The 18,189-nt window shown below is 38.0% G+C and overlaps 1 protein-coding gene across 7 annotated transcripts in view; it reads left to right on the forward strand.

The window, feature by feature from the left end:
* The window catches only part of MID1 (midline 1), a 246,674-nt gene extending 234,356 nt beyond the window's left edge, over positions 1-12,318 (forward strand). For all 7 annotated transcript variants that reach the window (XM_010726623.4, XM_085212395.1, XM_085212409.1 and 4 more), the window contains exon 10: positions 397-12,318. In XM_010726623.4, coding sequence (XP_010724925.1) covers positions 397-745 — 349 coding nt within the window. In that variant the 3' untranslated portion in view covers positions 746-12,318. The remainder of the gene's footprint in view (positions 1-396) is intronic.
* The last annotated feature ends 5,871 nt before the right edge of the window (positions 12,319-18,189 follow it).

Here is an 18,189-nt window from a genome sequence, read left to right on the forward strand (position 1 = left end):
AGATGATAGACAGCAAAGTACTTTAAAATCAATGAATTTCTCTGTGTTCATCTGTTTAGAAGTGGAAATATGAGGCTCAGTGATTTAAACCCTAAATTCCTGAGTACTCAACAATTTTCCCTTTGAATACCAGAGATACGTGCTCCAAAAAATTGCCATAGCAGCCAAACTACAAACAATGCGAAGAACAATGAAGTTTCTCTGACCTCTCAGAATTAAAAGAGATGGGAAAAACATAAATTAACTCAGTGCCAAGATTATGTTGCAACTTCACTTAATTAGAATTCAGTCAGCAGAAATAAGAGACTAAGGCCTCAGTTTTTTCTTTGGGCTGACAATCTGACACACAGGCATGGCAAGAGGCACTTGCTTTCCAGAGCTGTGTTTGTTTTGCAGGTATGCCATTGGTATTTCATACAAGTCAGCACCAAAGCATGAGTGGATCGGGAAGAACTCTGCCTCTTGGGTGCTGTGCCGCTGCAACAACACGTGGGTGGTGAGACACAACAGCAAAGAAATCCCAATAGAGCCTGCGCCTCATCTCCGCCGGGTCGGCATTTTGCTGGACTACGACAACGGTTCCCTTGCTTTTTATGATGCCTTGAACTCCCTGCACCTTTACACCTTTGACATTACATTTGGGCAGCCCGTATGCCCCACATTCACTGTGTGGAATAAGTGTTTGACCATTATAACAGGCTTGCCCATCCCTGATCACTTAGACTCCTCTGAGCAGCTGGCATGACTGTTAAAAGCTAACAGGTAGGAGGATGTGTTTCCCAGGGCAGCTGCCTGCAGGAGCTCACCTGGAGCTGGTGGACTGCGTGGCATCTCAGTTGTTGCTGCCAAAACCAGCCAGAACCGAAAAGGGGTGGATCTCTCTTTTCTGAGTACTTTATGCAGAAGGACAAGAAGTTGCTTTAATAATACCTTAGAACTCTTTTTGCAGTTACTTTTGTTTTGTTTTGCATTTAGTCCCTTTCAGGAAGATTTATAAATTATTTATAAAAAAAAAAAAAAAAAAGAAGAAGAAGAAAGGAGAGAGAGAGAAGAGAAAGCCTGGTTTGGATACCTGAAAAATGACTTATTTGTTTTGCACATTGATGGTCACATTCATTAAAGTTTCATCAGCTTGTTACATTATTTTATTTTACAGTGGATAAAGGCAGGAAATTGGAAGGATAAAAGTGTGCAGTGGTGGACAAGTCAGTATACTGCTGGTTTTATTCATGCCAATTTTAGTAATCATTATTGATCTTATTGAATGCAAAATCTCATAATTTCTACCTTGCACATGGGAATGTGCAGACCAAAAAGAATGAAAATAAACAAGTAAAGAAGTAGAGCTAGCCAACACAGCAAAAGTAAAAAGTTTGATTTACTTCTGTTCACGGGGCAGTGTGTTCTCTGTTGGCAAAACACATGTGGAGTATCTCATAGAAATGTGAGTGCATAAATCATGTGGTGATTTATTTTGTTGATGACAACATTCCCATCTGTCAGTTTAACTTTCGTCTTTGGGAAACACTGTAGAATCATTGAGGATGTTAAAGACTGATACCATCTCTGAAATGGCAACGCTGGAGGAAAGGAGCCACCCCAAGGTCTGACTGTAGACTAATTTGACAAAACACTGCAACATTTAAGGTTTGATTGTAATGGAAGACACCGCGTTTCTGATGGTAGACACATGAATGCTTATTGCTGATTTTACAAGGTTCAACACAGCAAGCCCAGCCAATAACTCGGAAGTGAGACATGAGCCACCTTAGCATTGGTTTTAAATTAAATACAAATGTTTCATTGTTGTACATTATGTAGTAATAACAAAGCAAGGAAATCTGTTTTGCATGAGCTGTATGGAGAAACATTGCAGCTGGAGTTTGTTCATAATTATAATTGTCTTGAGTTGTTTGGGAAAGAACAGTTCTCTTTGTGAATGAGCACTAAATAACTAATTTTCAGGAATAGTAGGAATCTGCACAGGCAGGCTCTACATTCATGTAGGTGTTGGTGGATGAACTTCAATGAAGTCAATAGAAGTTGCACCTATTTTATCACAAAGCTGAATCAGGTGCATTTTTTCACTTTTCCTTCTACGAGGTAGAAGTCTTTTGTAATTACTACAGTACTTGTTTATAAATGATCGTTTGGGGAGATGTTTCAGGCATATGACAACTTTAAAAGAATGGTCTTCTTACAGTGTTTTATTGTTACTGTTCAAGTGGTGAAAATCTGCGTGTGTGGAAGGACTATAAATTGAATACCAGCTTTAAGAAAATATTTGTTCAGTAGCTTATAACCATGCTTTTAGGTGTCTTTTGAAAAGGATGCCCTAATGCACTTTGTTCACTAATGGGTCCAAAATAAAATGGTCCCAAGCTCAGCTTCAGATTTTTTAAATATTGATTCTGCAGGTACAAAGCTGTACTAGAATTTGCCTTATGATGATGTAGAAAACTTATGAACTTGGTAATGAATACATAGGCACATATGGAGTTTGATTTTTCCCTTTTTTAATAAGAAATAAATGTCAGTCTTTGTTCTTTAGGTTTCCCTTTACAGCTCTACTAGCTGATTACTCAAATGGAGAAAAGTGTGACAGTACATTGCTGGTAATGTATGTGGCTTTTTGCTATGGGAGTATCCCATGGTTCACAGGCAAGAACCACCAATTTTTCCAGAGTTGACATAAATACAGGAAAGTATGTACATAAAATGTCAGTGTACTGAACTGTTTATTGTTGTGTCTTAAGTAGCAAAGAAAAGAAAATGCTCAAAAATGAAAAAGTAAATAAATCCTCAAATATTACATTTTGTATCTGAGTACATTGCTACCAGTACAGTCTGTTGCACATCTGGATGATTTGGCCTGGAATGTTTGGAAGATAGCTGAGATGGCATGAAAATTATTATAATGACTTGACAGGAGATAAGTGATGAGAAGCAATGATAAAAATGTACAGGACGAAGGGACTCTTAATGTAGGATTTTTGCCAAGTTTCTGCCCAACAGGAAAGTATGTATTACCACAGTACAAGTGGCAAGGCTGTGTGCCTTCTCTTTCCCGAGAAACATTAAATCTAGAAGCTGATTTTATAGTGAACAAATTGAAAACACTCTTCAGTGTTTGGCCATACAATGTTAGCAGTGATTGAGCTGGATGTAGTTAACACCATGAACTTGGAAAGATCTCCAGTGATGTCACGTATTTTCATTTTAAAGACACTGTGTTCAAAGGCAGGTCATGGTTTTGGTGAAAGTAATAAATGAATGGTCTTTTATCTGTATGCCTTTCTGTATTATTTATATTTTAACACAGAATACTTCATTTGGAGCTAGGCCACATTGCTACATTGGACTGTTAGTTCAGTGAGTACACTCTGTGTGTATATGTTTGTGTATATGTGTATACATATGTATATACATGTATGTATGTATGGGTATACACACAACAGTATGTGCATAGATACAGTGCAATGTGTGTATATACGTACATACATATATACACAGAATGACACTAATTAGGTGCTCTTTTTTGCTTGTTTCTTGAATTATTTCATATTCTGTATGACTATGAGGAAACAAGTTGCTATGAATGGTATTCATCTGGACATTTTTTAACAAACAAAATCTGTTCATGCTTGATAAATCAATAAAAGCATCCATTCAAAACTGTAGCTTCTGTGGTCTGTGGCATTTTGCATGGTCCATAGGAATCTGTTGAAATCTGGGGGAATGGGATTTTTGTATAAAGATAAAGCATGCTATTTTTATATAGAGTATAGTCTTAGCTGAAGGTTTTTCCCTGAGATTACTATTTTGTAATTGGGAATAAGCTAACACTTTATAATGCCTTTTTTTTTGTGGAGTACTCTGCTGAGATGCAAACAGTGAATGTAATAGGTGAAGCCTGTGTTGGTATAGTGATTGTTCCAAGCATATATTTCAAAAGCCAAGCTGTGATTCAGCAGAGTCAGAGACTTCCTTAGAAGATGGTAGCATCATCTCAGAGTAATTTAAGCTCTGGTCTAACCTGAAGTAATGTTGTGGATGGGAAATTTTTTCTTTCTGAGACCAGATAAGATTTTCCTTATGTTAGGCTTCCATATGTTAATGCACATCTAACGGGAAAAAATCATTTAGAAGTAGGCTGTATGTCACAAATTATTTAGTAGACTGTCTTCATTCATTATAGATTCTTACTGTTAGCTTTCAGAGAACAAGCAGAGAGCTGAAGTGACTGCGTTTTCTGTCACATGTCTATTCTTTGTCTGTCTTGGGCATCCCATTTCTCAGTTGCCTGTAGGACAGACCTCCACTAAGCAGTGGGTCCCAAATATAGGAAGCATAAAAATCCCTCAGTGGATACACTGTGTAAAGCTGGAAATTGGCAAAATACCGATGAAAGCTTGTATGCGTTATTCCTTATATTAGCAATGATAGGTCACTGAACAGCAGTGTGCATGATTTTTTCTGACTCTTGATTGGGAAGGCTGTGTTCTCTTTATGTTATAAAACATAACAGGACACTATTGATAGCACAAATTAAAGTGTCAGCTCTTTAATGAGTTGACTGTGAGATGGCTAGCATTTATTGCACTATGAAGAAATACTGGCTGTGGAAGCTTTCTTGACAATTATTTGACATTGCAGACAGTATTTCATTTGTAATTATTCGGATAAAATAGATGTCTAGTAGTTCCCAGTTCTGCTGTTAGTTATGATAGCAAAATTCCAGATCAGCCCACCCACAAATAGAAAGTGAGAATTGTTGGTAGCTCTTATCTGCTATTAGCTTTAATTGAAAAATGTCTTCATTTCTGTGTTAGGAGTGAAAAAGATTTGGATCCACACTCTTGCCATCTCAGGCAGGGCATGCCCGGCCTTAAGGCAGTCTTGGGAAGCTAGTGGCTTATCATTTTACATGATCCAGCTGTATTTACTGTGTAACTAAATACTGGCTTCTTATGGTTGATATAGTTCCTTTCCTAAATGTTAGAATTCCCACATTTGGTCAGAATAATTATTTATTCTGTCTTTACTATTCATAGTATTCAATGTTGAAATCTCTCCTCCTTGTGCTGTGCTTCCTAGGCCTGTCTAATTGAATTGAGTGCTATTTCCATATATCAACTTTTGTCTGCTCATCGTTTGAAGGATGAAATGTAAATGACACCAGGTTGTCCAACCAGTCAATTTTCCCAATTGTAGCTAAGCCTTCAGCAGTGTCATTCTTACTGGGCTTGTTGTAGTTGACTGCCAAATTGTGAGTCATGTGACCTGCAGATTTATTTAGATTATGGTTTTGTCTTGATTTTTGTGTCAGTTTCTAGATGTTCAGGGGGCATGTTTTCATGTTTTCAAGCTATTTTATGCAGTTTTCCATTTTGTGATGTTAAGATGTATATCTCATAAAGATAAGTTAAAACACATGCATAGGTTGCTTATGTATTGATGTAATGGCAAATGTCTCCTAACACCATCTCTAATGTCTCTTCACACAGTGCTTTTTCCCACAGTGGAAATGTGTATGCAGATACAGGAACGTGATATGCAGTATTTTCCTGTATCATTGGGCTGATTGCCCATTTAGAAATTAAGATCTTCAGCACAATGAAGAACTTTGGTCTTAATCTTCATCTTTTCCCTAGGGAGGAAAGCGCTACTAGATTCCAAGTGCTGATGGTGGGTCTTCCAGATTATACTGTGCTGTTTGCCTTTATTGTACTTTCTAAAGTAAAAGAAAGTCTTTCCATTTAAACCTTTGATTTAGCATTGGTTTTTCATATGAAAAATAGTAAGAGATAAAAGAGCAGTAGCTGTAATTGCTTCAGCGTGGTGACACTCATGATTTGGGCCATGAGGTGTAAGACATCCATGTACATTAATCTTTGTACAGAAAGATAAGAGCTTGAAAACTTTCAGAGTTGAGGAAACTCTGATTTAGAAGCACAACAATGTAGGCATGTAGCCTTCTAATTTTTTTAGCCTTATTCTGCCACACCGTGATTGAAAGCATCATTATTACTGCTGCCTGAGAGGCACAGAAGTAGTAAAAGAGTTCTGGAGAAATGCTGGGAGAGCTCCCTCAGAATGGCAGGACAGCTGGAAACCTGTGTGCCCTCGCACCTTTCCACAGTGCTGCAAAGGAAGCCTTGCCTTATCCTTTTGTTACGGCTCAGTCCCAGTCTACATTCCCAAATGACAGAAAAAGCCTTGCAATTGTATGTTTGAAATCCTAACCTAAATAAATGCAGCAGGACAGGGATGGCAGCCCCAGGCCTTATTCTCCTTTCTTGCTCCTTTTGCCCAGATCTTTGCTTCCATTGACTTCAAAGGGGATTTACACAGAGGTAGGTACAAGCCCATGAACCTTCAGTTTCCAAGGGGTCAGCAGTGGTGTAAACGAGGAGCTCCTGTGCTAACAGCTCAGCATTCCTATTAAATCATATCTTTTGAGAAAGCACATGAGTTGCTAGCAAAACTACAGTTTCTTACGAGCTGTTTCCCAAGGCCAGCACAGGTGTGCTTTAAGATGTATAGTTCAATAACATTATTCTTGGGTTAATTGTGCAATGCTTTGCTGTTTCCTCAAAGCAAGGTGAGAACAATCCTCTTAGCAAGTGCTATGTGACTTTAAGAAAAGTCATGGAAACAGCAGATAAATAAGTTTAGTACAGCATAAGGCCATCCATTTAAAAATGGATAATAAGTAAGTAATTTTAGATATACACCTCCTTTTACTGTAACTTAAGTAATTATTTGAATGCATGGAGATGTTTTTTTTCTCAAGGAATATCACCTCATTTCTTTACAATATACACGGACACATTGTAATCAGAAGTCTTCCTGAAGCTCCACACATTCATAAAATAGTTCATATCCAAGCCTTTAAAACAGCTACTGGAAACTTTGTGTTTTGCATATTACTAGTCATTGAAGAGGAAAAAAAAATATGTATATATACGATTATACTATTTGGTTATACTACTGTAACACTTCAGAAATGAGAGCCATCTGCCACACAAGAACATGCAAATTTTTTCTTTTTTCTTTTTTTTTTTGTATTTTTCTTCATTTTTGTTATACAAATTAATCCACTTGGAAATATTTTTTTTCTGCTCTCCTTCCATTTCTTCTTTCTTTCTGCTTCCCCGCTCATTTTCAGATGAGTTCATTTACTAGTTCCAAAATTAGAGTTGCAAGAAATGCATGTAAGGGGAAATATCTTTATGTTTCAAAAAATTGGATCTATTTTTAATTTCCTTGAAAATTACCTTTTTCTTGAGACTTACGGAAAATTAAATGAGAAGTGAGAATACTAAAGCAATGTGTTATTGAAAGGTAAGCACATCTTTAATGTAAAAGATAAAGAAGGAATGCAGGTAAGCCTGATACTCTTTTACAAACAAAATTATTTAATTATTTATGGCTTACTAGTATTGCTCTGTAATTAAAACAGTGTTATGAGACCTGATTAGGGAGCACAACCAGATCAAGAGTAGATTATTTTAGAATATTTTGGAATAAGTACCTTTAGTAGCAATATATGTATATATAAATATATATATGTATGTATGCATTGAATCTCATTAATCTCAGCAGGTTTCTGTGTGTTTTTTTTTTTTTTTTTCTGTTTGAGGTTTTTTTTTCATTTTTAAATACTCTTTGTTCTCTGCAGCAGTAATTCCCAGTCTATAAGGATATCATTTGGGAAGCATGGGGTCTAATTCCTTACGGAATTAGGAACAATTTTGTCATATGGCAACTGAGAACATCTCTCACTGGGAGTGGGCAAATTGCTATTTATTTCTGTCAGCTCTGTGCAAGTGTTATAGACAAACTGAGGATGAAAAAGGTTCATCCAAATTTGTAAGTGTGGGTAGAGGTAGAAGGATTCACCTTTCATTCTCTGGTGAATCACAACTATTGATTACAACCGGTGGTAGACTGGATAGTAGATCAATTAGTAGAAGACCAATTAGTAGACCAATTCATTTGTTAAGTTAGTAACTTATCCTTTTAATTTCTTCAGTTGACTGACTTCTCTCTTGGTTTGTCAATTAGAATTTAAAATGTTACTTTTTTCCACCATCCCTCTCCCAGAAAAAATAAATAAATCCAGAACTGTTCAGCTTTTGTCAAACTTGAAAACAGACTTTGCTGATGCAACATCAGTTGCTTACAGCAGAGGGTAAAGGTGAGGAATGACTGACATAGAGAATAAACAAGTACGGGTGCAGACAGTTCAAAACAGCATAATGATGCTCATAAACACAGTTCCCATTAAACCTGTTTGAAGTAGTTATGTGAGTGAGGAGAAAGAAGTACAACCAGGTTCAACCTTCATATGTAACAATCAGTATGAATCAGCACAGGCCCTGGAACAGTTGAAAATCAAGACTGCTCTTTTACTGTAAAATACTATTATCTTGTTTCTCTTCAACAGTTGGGTCCAGCATACCTGCATTGCATGTGTCTATACAAACAGGAAATAGTAAACACTGATCTGCATCATGTTGTAAATTCTTACAAATGTGAGGCCAATTGTAGAAATCAGGATAAATCTTTGAGTTATATGTACATGGAAAACAACAGAAAAAAAAAAAAGTTATTTATTCACAAATTAATTCAGAAGTAATTTGAACAATTCTATTCATATCACTCTTGTCAGAATCCTGACACTGCCTTCCTGAATCTCTCCATGGAGAGAATGAAACAGGAACGCTTTGGCTTTCTGTTCTTATGAAGACAGTGCTCCATATTTGTATGACTTAGAAATCTCTCAGGATCAATAAATTTAATAGGAACAAGTACAGAGTTCTCACCACTCTTGGAGCCTGAACAAACCATTAGCCAGTTTCAAGGCTGAAATACTATCAAGTTTTGAATGCTTTCATGTCTTTTTAACTATGTAAGAAAAAACATGTAGCATTAAAAAATGTGACCAATTTTATATAGATGTGGGAATAGGTGTCATTTTTTCCAGCTACAAAACTGCTGTTTGATACACGGACCCCTGTATTTTTATAGGTTTGTAATAAAGCACCTGCACTTGTGCTGTTCTCATGCACAGAGGAGTGCTGTAGCAAGAGAAGAAAGAGAAGCCAAAGGAGAGCCTAGGTTAGAAGAAGAGGTATATATTTGGGTTATTTAACCTATCAAATGTTGGCTGGCAGAAGGTAGGGTTGTTGTTGTCTGTAAGTATAGACTAGGAGTAGCATCAGGAAAGGTGATAAGAGTTTTAATTAGAGGTCAATATTGGTATGAAAATAAATGCAGTCAAGCTATGGACAATTAGGTCCACGGAAATCAATTTTACTTCATAGGACAGAGTGGGCACCTCACTGTTTCAGAGATGAAGCTCTGTGGACAAGGTTAATCTCCCTTCAATCTAAATGCATAAATATTAGTTAACTAGGCCTAAGCATATTTTCTATACATCCTCTATAATAAACAAGAAACAGATAGCTTCTTCAGGAGTCTATTTGCTTCAGATATTATAGCAACTTAATTTGGACCAGCGAGCATCCCACTGCATAGCTGATCTTTCACCATTGGTCTTATAAGGAGCCAGATAATGATACTGGATGTTTGCTTTTTAGATAAATAAAGGAAGATGAGGTGATAATCACTCTGTATATTCAGCAATATTGACATGGTAAAAATAGATAAAATACTTTCTATAGAATACAGAAATGTATAGACAGCTTCTGACTTCAGAGGTAAGCAGGCAATTTTTCATTGGTCTCATTGAAGCTGGGGTTTTGTCTCTTAAATATAAACAAGACAAAACATTGTAAGTCAAAATCTTATTGAATCTGCCATCCAAAGATTCTTCTTGCCACTCTAGCCCTTATTTTTTCAAAGCAAGTTATTTATAATAATTATTCCATAGAATGGCCATCCAGCTGAAGTGTATCAGTGAAAATATGTCTCTTTCACTACAGAACAAATCCTCTTGCAGATTATGTATGCTTGTATGCCTTTGATTGCAACACATTCACAAATATTTCAAATTCTATTCATCTGCTGCAAAATGCTATGTATTAATTAACATGGTTGCATTATCCTTAGTGGTTTTTTTTAATAGACGTTAGCATCAGGTCTTGTCTGTCATTTCCTGAATTCACTAATCAGCTTCATATAAATAACATTCTACTGAAACTAAAATACCTAGGTGCCAGTTGGCATGGCTGAATTTTTCATTCATCACTGGAGTAAGCATATATTGATGTGATAGACTGAGTACAAGTATCAAACACACGTTGCTTGTGCCAAATATTTATGTTGTTTGGTTTTTGTTGGTTTTTTGTTTTTTTGATTTTTTTTTTTTTAATCATGCTCCCCAGCACAATTCTAATGCAAAAGCAGCCAACAACTATAAATTAAAAGGAATGCATAAGAGATACCCGAGAAGCTCTGGTTCTTTAATATGTAAGTCAAATGCTGAGGTCAAAAGTGCTTATTCTACTCTGTAATTTATTTGCATCTTCTATAAAGGAAATAGGCCTGGTTTTCTGCAAGGTAACTGAGACTCCTTTTCATACTCATGATAGATTGTTTTGGATGGCTACCTTCCAGAAAATCTTAATGGGGAGAGAAAAATATTTTGTGGATAGATGTAAATATTCTTTTTTCCAAAGTTTTATACTGACTCACCTCTCCACGCTGTATGGTTTACTTTCATAGATTTCTTTTCATCTGTCTCTTAAGCAGCATGAGTATTTATCTAATGATGTTGTTATGAAGAATGATTCATCCTTCAGGTTAATGGAGTACGCAGTTGAAAAAGACTTTACATGCAGAGTATTGCTAACTGCTTGTTCTTCATAAAAGGGAAGGAAGTGACTCAGACAGGAGAAATGCTGAGGTGAGGACTGTTGACAATCTTCAAGCTGATAGAAAAAAAAAAAATTGCTCAAATATAAGGTGAGAAATACTTTTTGATGGAGTTAGGAAACAGTTTTTGATGGGAAAAGGATTAGTGCTCCAGAAGGTTAACTAAGGGAAACTGTCAGAAAATCTCCTGAGCCATGCAGAGATTTTGGAAAAGGCTTGGTGAATTGAGTTAATGGGTCTGAAGTTACAGTGAAAGTGGAATATGGACAGAACTGAGGTCTGTGATGAACCAGAGGAATGAGTCAGGGATAGGCAGGCTCCTATTTGCAGAACATCAAAATGGCTTGTGAAACAGCACTAGAAAAGTGCACTGTGGCTGTTGTGACTGGGGTCTTAGAGTCAGAAGCAGCAGTAGAAAATAATGGAACTGAAATACCAACGAAGTGAGAAGGAATTAGGAACATTTCCTTTTCTGCTAAAAAAAAATAATTAAAAAAAAATTGAAATATTCAGCAGCAGGAAACAATAGACCTTGAAAAACTTTTGTAAAGTGACACTTTCTTCTTTTCTGTGTGATCTTTGTGTCAACAAAGATTACTGAAATTGAGAAAACTCTCAAACTCTAACTTATTTCCACTGGTTGTGGCAACGTGCTTCATTACCTTCATTATTTTTTAATCATTTGAACAAAATGTTTCTCCATGTCTGCTGCTTGAAACTTACTCAGCCTATGATCCTAATTCACATGCAAGCAGGGCCTTAGCTCAGTAAATATTTCCCAAACCATATGAATGTGGAATTACTCCTATCTCCTTACAGACCTTGGGCCCTTCTAATTGCATGACGGGAATACAATGCAACTTTTTATCTGGCTCTAAGTTGGCCCTGCAGAGGATTCCAGTAAATGATGTCAGGGTTCTGGGTCCCTGGCTCTGTGACCTGTTGGGTTCACGTAGCAGTGGGACTGGTTTGCCTTTTGCTCGGATGCAGGCACTCACTGGCAGAGTGCTAGATGGTTTCATGCTAAGCTGATGGAATAGAATGTGTCTGAAAGGTGGTGGGGACGTTTGATAATGGATGATGAGGAGGTTTTGCCATGACATCATGAAGTCTCGCTATTGAGGATATGAGTAAAATGTAACTGCAGTCACTGTAATCTAGAAGGATTTTGACAAAATCTTTGTAAGGTTATTGTGCTCTGAATAATGTTAAAGCATGGAATTTATGTAAATGTAAATGAACTGATGTTTAGCTACTGGGATAAGATACCGCAGATGTACTGCAGGATATGTATAAATAAATGTGTAACCTAGATGCTTTGAGTTATAAGAGATGGTACTTTGACCATCTGTCAGCAGTTTTCTTTTACCTGGCTAAGGAAATTGTGAATGTGAAAAGAAATAACAGTTTATTAGCAAGTGTTTGGATTGTCAGAATGTGTTTTGATTTTTGTAATAAAGAATTTGAACTCTACCTCCTAATTTCTGCTGAAGTAAACCTTTGATTTTCAGGAATTATTTTTAGTTTGCGTAGAATTGATCGTAAGAGTAGTGTGGCCCCTACCATACATGCTCAGAGGGACAATAGCATATATTAATGAGTTCTTGGAATATATTGCGTACATTTGCCAGTGTATTGCATACATATGTCTTAACTGTTTAAATGCAAAACCTGAACTCTGAGCATGTGCTTGACTTATCAAGTTGCCTGATACATATTGTGAATAAATGGAATGCTGGCTTTCTAACATCACGTAGGAGTTAAAGTGTTTTTCTGCCCATATTTCAGATGACAAAGCCAAGTTTTGAGGATTTCTCCCTCTCTTTAGGAACTGACATTTTTGAGGTTATACCTGAGTCAGAAATTCCAGCCAGGAGTATGATACAGTGTGTGATTTTACTGCTGTCTGAAAGGCAGATTTTCATCATATTCTTGCAATCTTACCTCAGAGACACCTTATCTAAACCTGCTCAGAACAGCTCATCAAGCTTCTGCTAGAAGAATTGTACCTATTTAGTCACTGTATTACCTAAAAATGAAAATAATATTAAGTATATGAGCCAACAACAATGCAAGATTGATAAATGCTACACTATTCTCCTGGCAGAGGCATGGCGTGACAGATAGCTAGTAGTTCCTTGAATTAGCATGCTTTGTTACCATGGTAGTCGTGGGAAACTCTTGGTGAATTCAGTGTGGTTGCAACTGTCCCAGTCTTGTGCTGCTCTCCCAAGCTAAGCGGCACCCAAATGCTAATCATAGAATCACAAAATGGTTTGGATTGGAAGGGATGTCAAGGATCATCAGGTTCCAACCTTTCTGCTGCAGGTGAGGTTGCCAACCACTAGATCAAGTACTAGATCAGACTGCCTAGGGCCCCATCCAACCTGGCCTTGAACATCTCCTGGGCAACCTGTTTCAGCACCTCATCACCCTCTCTGTGAAAAACTTACTTTAATGCTGAATATAGCGTCCTTTGCCTTCTTGAAGTATAAGTTGAATCCTTTGACTGTGTTGTGATATCACTATACAAGTGAAGTGGGTAAGCTGAATTCATGAACCTTTGTTGAGGCTGATTCTGACACCATGAACATCCAAATTCAGCAATGGTTCTCTTGTACTTGAATACCAATATTGCATTGCCTGCAGGTTTATTTCTCTTTATATATTTTTCTTTATTTAGATTAAAAGTCCGTAGTTGATTGTTTTACCCCATAGATGATAATATTCAATCTTTATCATCCATATTGCTTCCTTGTGGAGGATTTTCCTCTGATACACGCTTCTTTTTTTCTTATCAAGGCAGTGCCCAAAACTGGACAGAAAATGCACTCTAAGACTTTAGCAAAAGGATCATCTTTCAAAGACACCACTGGTCTTCAAGTCTTGATACAGTGCTTGCATTTCTCACGATACCATGGTAATGTGACATATCCATCACAGTCAGTACAGGCCCTGTAGACTCTTCAGGAGGGCTTCGTCCTATCTGTCCTCACCTTGCCAGGACCACATCTGTTTTTAATCCCACTTTGTTAGAACCACGCTTGTTTTTAATCTTGTGCTGCAGTGTATTTACCATCTAGCTTTGTGCTGCAAATGTAATAAAAATGCTCTCTTTTTCTTCTTCTTTGGGTTGATTGGGAACTGAGTGGTATTCAACCTGAGAGATCCCATCCTTTTCTCTGAGGGATACTTCTCAGTGCTGCTATTGTGACAAAGAATTTAAGTATTCTCCAAGCAGGGTTTGGAGGCTTATTACACCTACTTGTGGTAGTTTCAGTCTAATAATATTTCCCTTGTTTATTTCAAAGGCTGTATGAGACTGCCTGAAAGCTCCACTGAGTACTATCAGTGTGACAAGTACTGCCTCTTGTCTCTTCCCAGATCTGATTACTCAACTGTTGAAGGAAATAGAATTTGTCAGATATGTTAGTTCCAGACAAATACTTGTTCGCTTTTATTCAGATCAGGTTATTATATAGATGCTTACCAATTTATTTTACAAGAACAGTCACACAAAGACCTGAAAGTGATGGTGGTTATTCTACCAAAAATAAATAAATAAATAGATAAATAAAAATTCTCTTTCTGAAAATGACAGAATGTCTTCTCCAGTGAAATTTATGCATGGAATGAACAAAAACTACAAAAACAAACAAACAAACAAACAAGAACACACAGACACATTATTTCAGAACTGAAAGAAGAAATAGATGCTCTGTGAGAAGTTTGGTTCAAAACTAAGACATCTTGGTGACAACATAAGTGACTAGTGCCTAAGCATGGCCAACTAGTGCTGTTTGAGAAGCCCCAAGGCATGGGAGTCACATACAAGAGCTGGCAGATGTGCCACAGGATCTAGGAGAGACATAGCTTCTCCAAAGCAGCAAATACGATATTTGTGCCACCTTAAATGGCACACAGTTAACATCTGGGACACTCCTTATTTGACCTAAATTAATTGGCCTTAATTTTGTCATTTTAAATCTCCAGTGGAAATCTGCTCATGCAGTTTTATGTTACTGCTGAACTTTGATCTGCTGTTTCTGTAGGCCCTCTTGGGAATATTATAAAATATTATATCTTGACTCTCAGGTTAAAAGGTAAAAAAATAAAATAATTTAAAAAAATCTTTATGTGTATTTCCTGCCCTTTTGGAATACAGTTATTTTCATATGTGATGGGAAAGAGAAGGGGAATCTTCTTCCCTTTCTATATCCTCCTCACAGCAGAATTATTGGTAACTCTATTTAACTGCCTTTGTGCCAGTAATTGCAGTGAGCCAGAAACCATTCCCAGCACTGCTCCTTGCATTTAAATTACTGGTATTCTCCCAAGTTTAGAACAAGTCTGGTGGTGAAGAAAGTGGATTCATATATTGGTCTGAGCTCAGAGGTGTCCTTAGTGGGTATAATAAAACATTTGCCTAATCCAGAAAGAAAAAAGATTGTATGTGTTTGGTTTTTTTAAAATACATATATATATGTAATAGGGAATTGCAGTGCAAATAGGGTATCTTAGAATCAGAACTGAATGTGTATAAGCAAAAAAGAGTCAATAAATTATTTTTACTTGCAGAGAAGAGCTGATAGTCCCCCCCCTATTTTCAGTCTAATTAGCAGAAGTCACAAATTCCTCTGTCTATGTCATCAGACTTATTCATTCAGGCACAAATCGCTTAGCTCTCAGAAACATATATGCTGCAGCGGCTGAAAGTACACGTGGGTTCAGGTCTGGCTCTACACCACTCTTCTCAACAGATGTTGCAGAGTGGTTGATGACACATCTGTGAGGGGAAAAAAAAAAAAAAAAGACCTTCTGTAGCCCTACCAGTGGCCAGATCAGCGTTCAGGATGCAGCTGCCAGAGCCTTGTCTGCCTGGCCCTCCGATCTGCCTACTGACTGTAGAACCTGAGGGACACCTATCTTTCGCAGCAGCCTCCTTGACTCTGCAGCAGCAGCTCTGCTGGGATACGAGCCCAAGCCCCAGGCTCCCGCTGACCTCCTGATGGGTCTTGTGGTTTGGGACTTGCCATACGTGCGTGAATATCAATATTAATGATGGTAGCATGCTGCTGCCTTCAGCATTAGCTGGGAGACCATCTGTATGGCAAGGACCCATTAAGCAGAGTTACGTTCTTTTTTCGGTATGTCCACTTTGGCAAATGCCCAGCTCTTAAGCTGGCTGTATACAAGCCAGTTGTGGTCTGGATGCTGTAGAGCTTTGTTATCATTGGACATTTCCAAGTTAACACAGATAAAGTGAGAGCGAGTTGCTTTGCTACAGCAGAGCTCCCATGCCAGCAGAGCTGCATGCTTCCAGCTGAGGCAGCTCACTGATGGCGTTCTCAGAGCCTGTGCCTTCCCTATCCAACTGTGCATCTGTGCTTCAACGAACTAACAGCACTCCATCCATCTACATAAGTGAAATACAAGCTAAAAGTCTTCATAAAATGAATTTGAAATAAAATCATTTTTTAAGTGTCCTGGCAATCAGAGTTAGCAACTTTTCCCAATGTGCTTCTTTTAAAGAAACCACAGGTTTGCAGCCTTGCATTTTTTCCAGTTATATCTGTAAATTTAATTCAACTTTCTGTTCAATAATCTGTCTTGGAGATGTATTTTCTGGGCTTTAAAAACAGTCAGAAAAGAAAATTTAAAGGAAAAAAAAAAGTATTCACATTCAAAAAACATTCAAAAAATGACTCAATGCTTATTTCAGGATCAATTTTAGTTCAGTATTAAAGACTGAAAAGATGGGTTGATCCTGAACAATGGGCAACTATGAAGTGACAAGCTATCTGACATGTCCTAGTTACTATGAATCTCATTCTTTCCTTGTGAGAACCTGTTTGAATTGTAGGAGTCTCCTCAACATTCCCAGAGCGGTCAATACTGGCCTTCCAGAGGTTAACACCAGCACCCTGCAAAGTGCTTGGCAGCATGCCATCTCTTTAGCTTCTTGTATGGAATCATAGAATTGGTAAGGTTGGAAAAGACCTCTAAGATCATCTAGTCCAATGGTCAGCCCATCCCAACCATACCTACTAACCATGTCCCTCAGTGCACATCTAAATGTATTTCAAACACCTCCAGGGACAGTGACTCCACTACCTCCCTGGGCAGCCTGTGCCACTGCCTCACCACTCTTTCTGAGAAAATATTTTTCTTAATATCCAACTTGAACATCCCCCGGCACAACTTCAGGCCATTACCTCTCATCATATCGCTAGTTACCTTGAGTAGTTGGAGTGGGATGAAGTATGTCTCACAGGAGCAGAAAGTACTTTCAGGGCCTCAATGGAAGTCTTAGGCTGTTCAGGGAATTCCTGATCTACTTGTATATCACTGTGTAGCTTTGGAAAATATGCGTGTATTCACACTATATGTTACGTACCTTTAATATTTTTGCATAGATAACTGAAGGCTTTGTGCAGGTAGGTATCTGGACACCTGTATTGCTAGTTGTAAGCCCAGAATGAAAGACTACCTTCTTGCATTATGTTTTGGTTTTCCTGTACAATCACCCTGAGCCCGGGGCAGGGCTCACCTTTCCCACTGGAACCTGCTGTAAGAGTGGCAATAAGAGGGATCGGGAGCATGCTTTTGGAAGGGCACCTGGCCCTGCGTCTGAGAGTGCAGGGGACAGGAAGGCAGCTTGACAGACCCTGCTCTGAATCAGCTCCCTCAGACGGCATCAGCATAGCTGTAATCCACTGTTTGTGGAACTGTTAGCCATGTATCTTCTGCCAGCTGCAAAAAAAAATGGGGGAAAACTACATGTAACATGGGAGCATACAGCAAACATTGCTTGGCTAATTGTCCACTATGTTCATCACCCGTTGACAAGGCTCTGCCAGCCCTGTGTGGTCCATAGCGGAACTTGCTGAGTTGCCATTTTCCTCCTCTCTGCTGACACTCACTCAGGTTTTACAGCCTTCACAGCACTGCTCTGAAGCCCTAGACTATCTGTTACAGACTCTTGTCTTTGTTTTCACTTCTCTTCCACAGCTCCTAAGCAGGAGCAGCACTGAGCCAGACCCACAGAGCCGGCCCCACTGTCATGTCATTGCCAAGGCATGAAAACTCCATTTCCCTCAGAGATCCAAACCAGAACCTTCCAGTGCCAGTGTGCCTCCTCGGTGTGCACTCAGCACAGATCTAAATGTTTCAGCTGGTGGAGAATTCTAACACTGAAATAGGTCCAGTGATTAATGCAAGAGAATTACAATTGAAAATAATAATAATAAATAAAATAAAAATTATTACCTTAATTTCATTTTTAACAAATCTAGTTTCATCTACACACGAAAATATACATTTTAAGATTTTTTTAACAGATCA

This window comes from Meleagris gallopavo, chromosome 1, assembly GCF_905368555.1.
Source record: "Meleagris gallopavo chromosome 1, MGAL_WU_HG_1.1, whole genome shotgun sequence".
Lineage (NCBI taxonomy): Eukaryota > Metazoa > Chordata > Aves > Galliformes > Phasianidae > Meleagris > Meleagris gallopavo.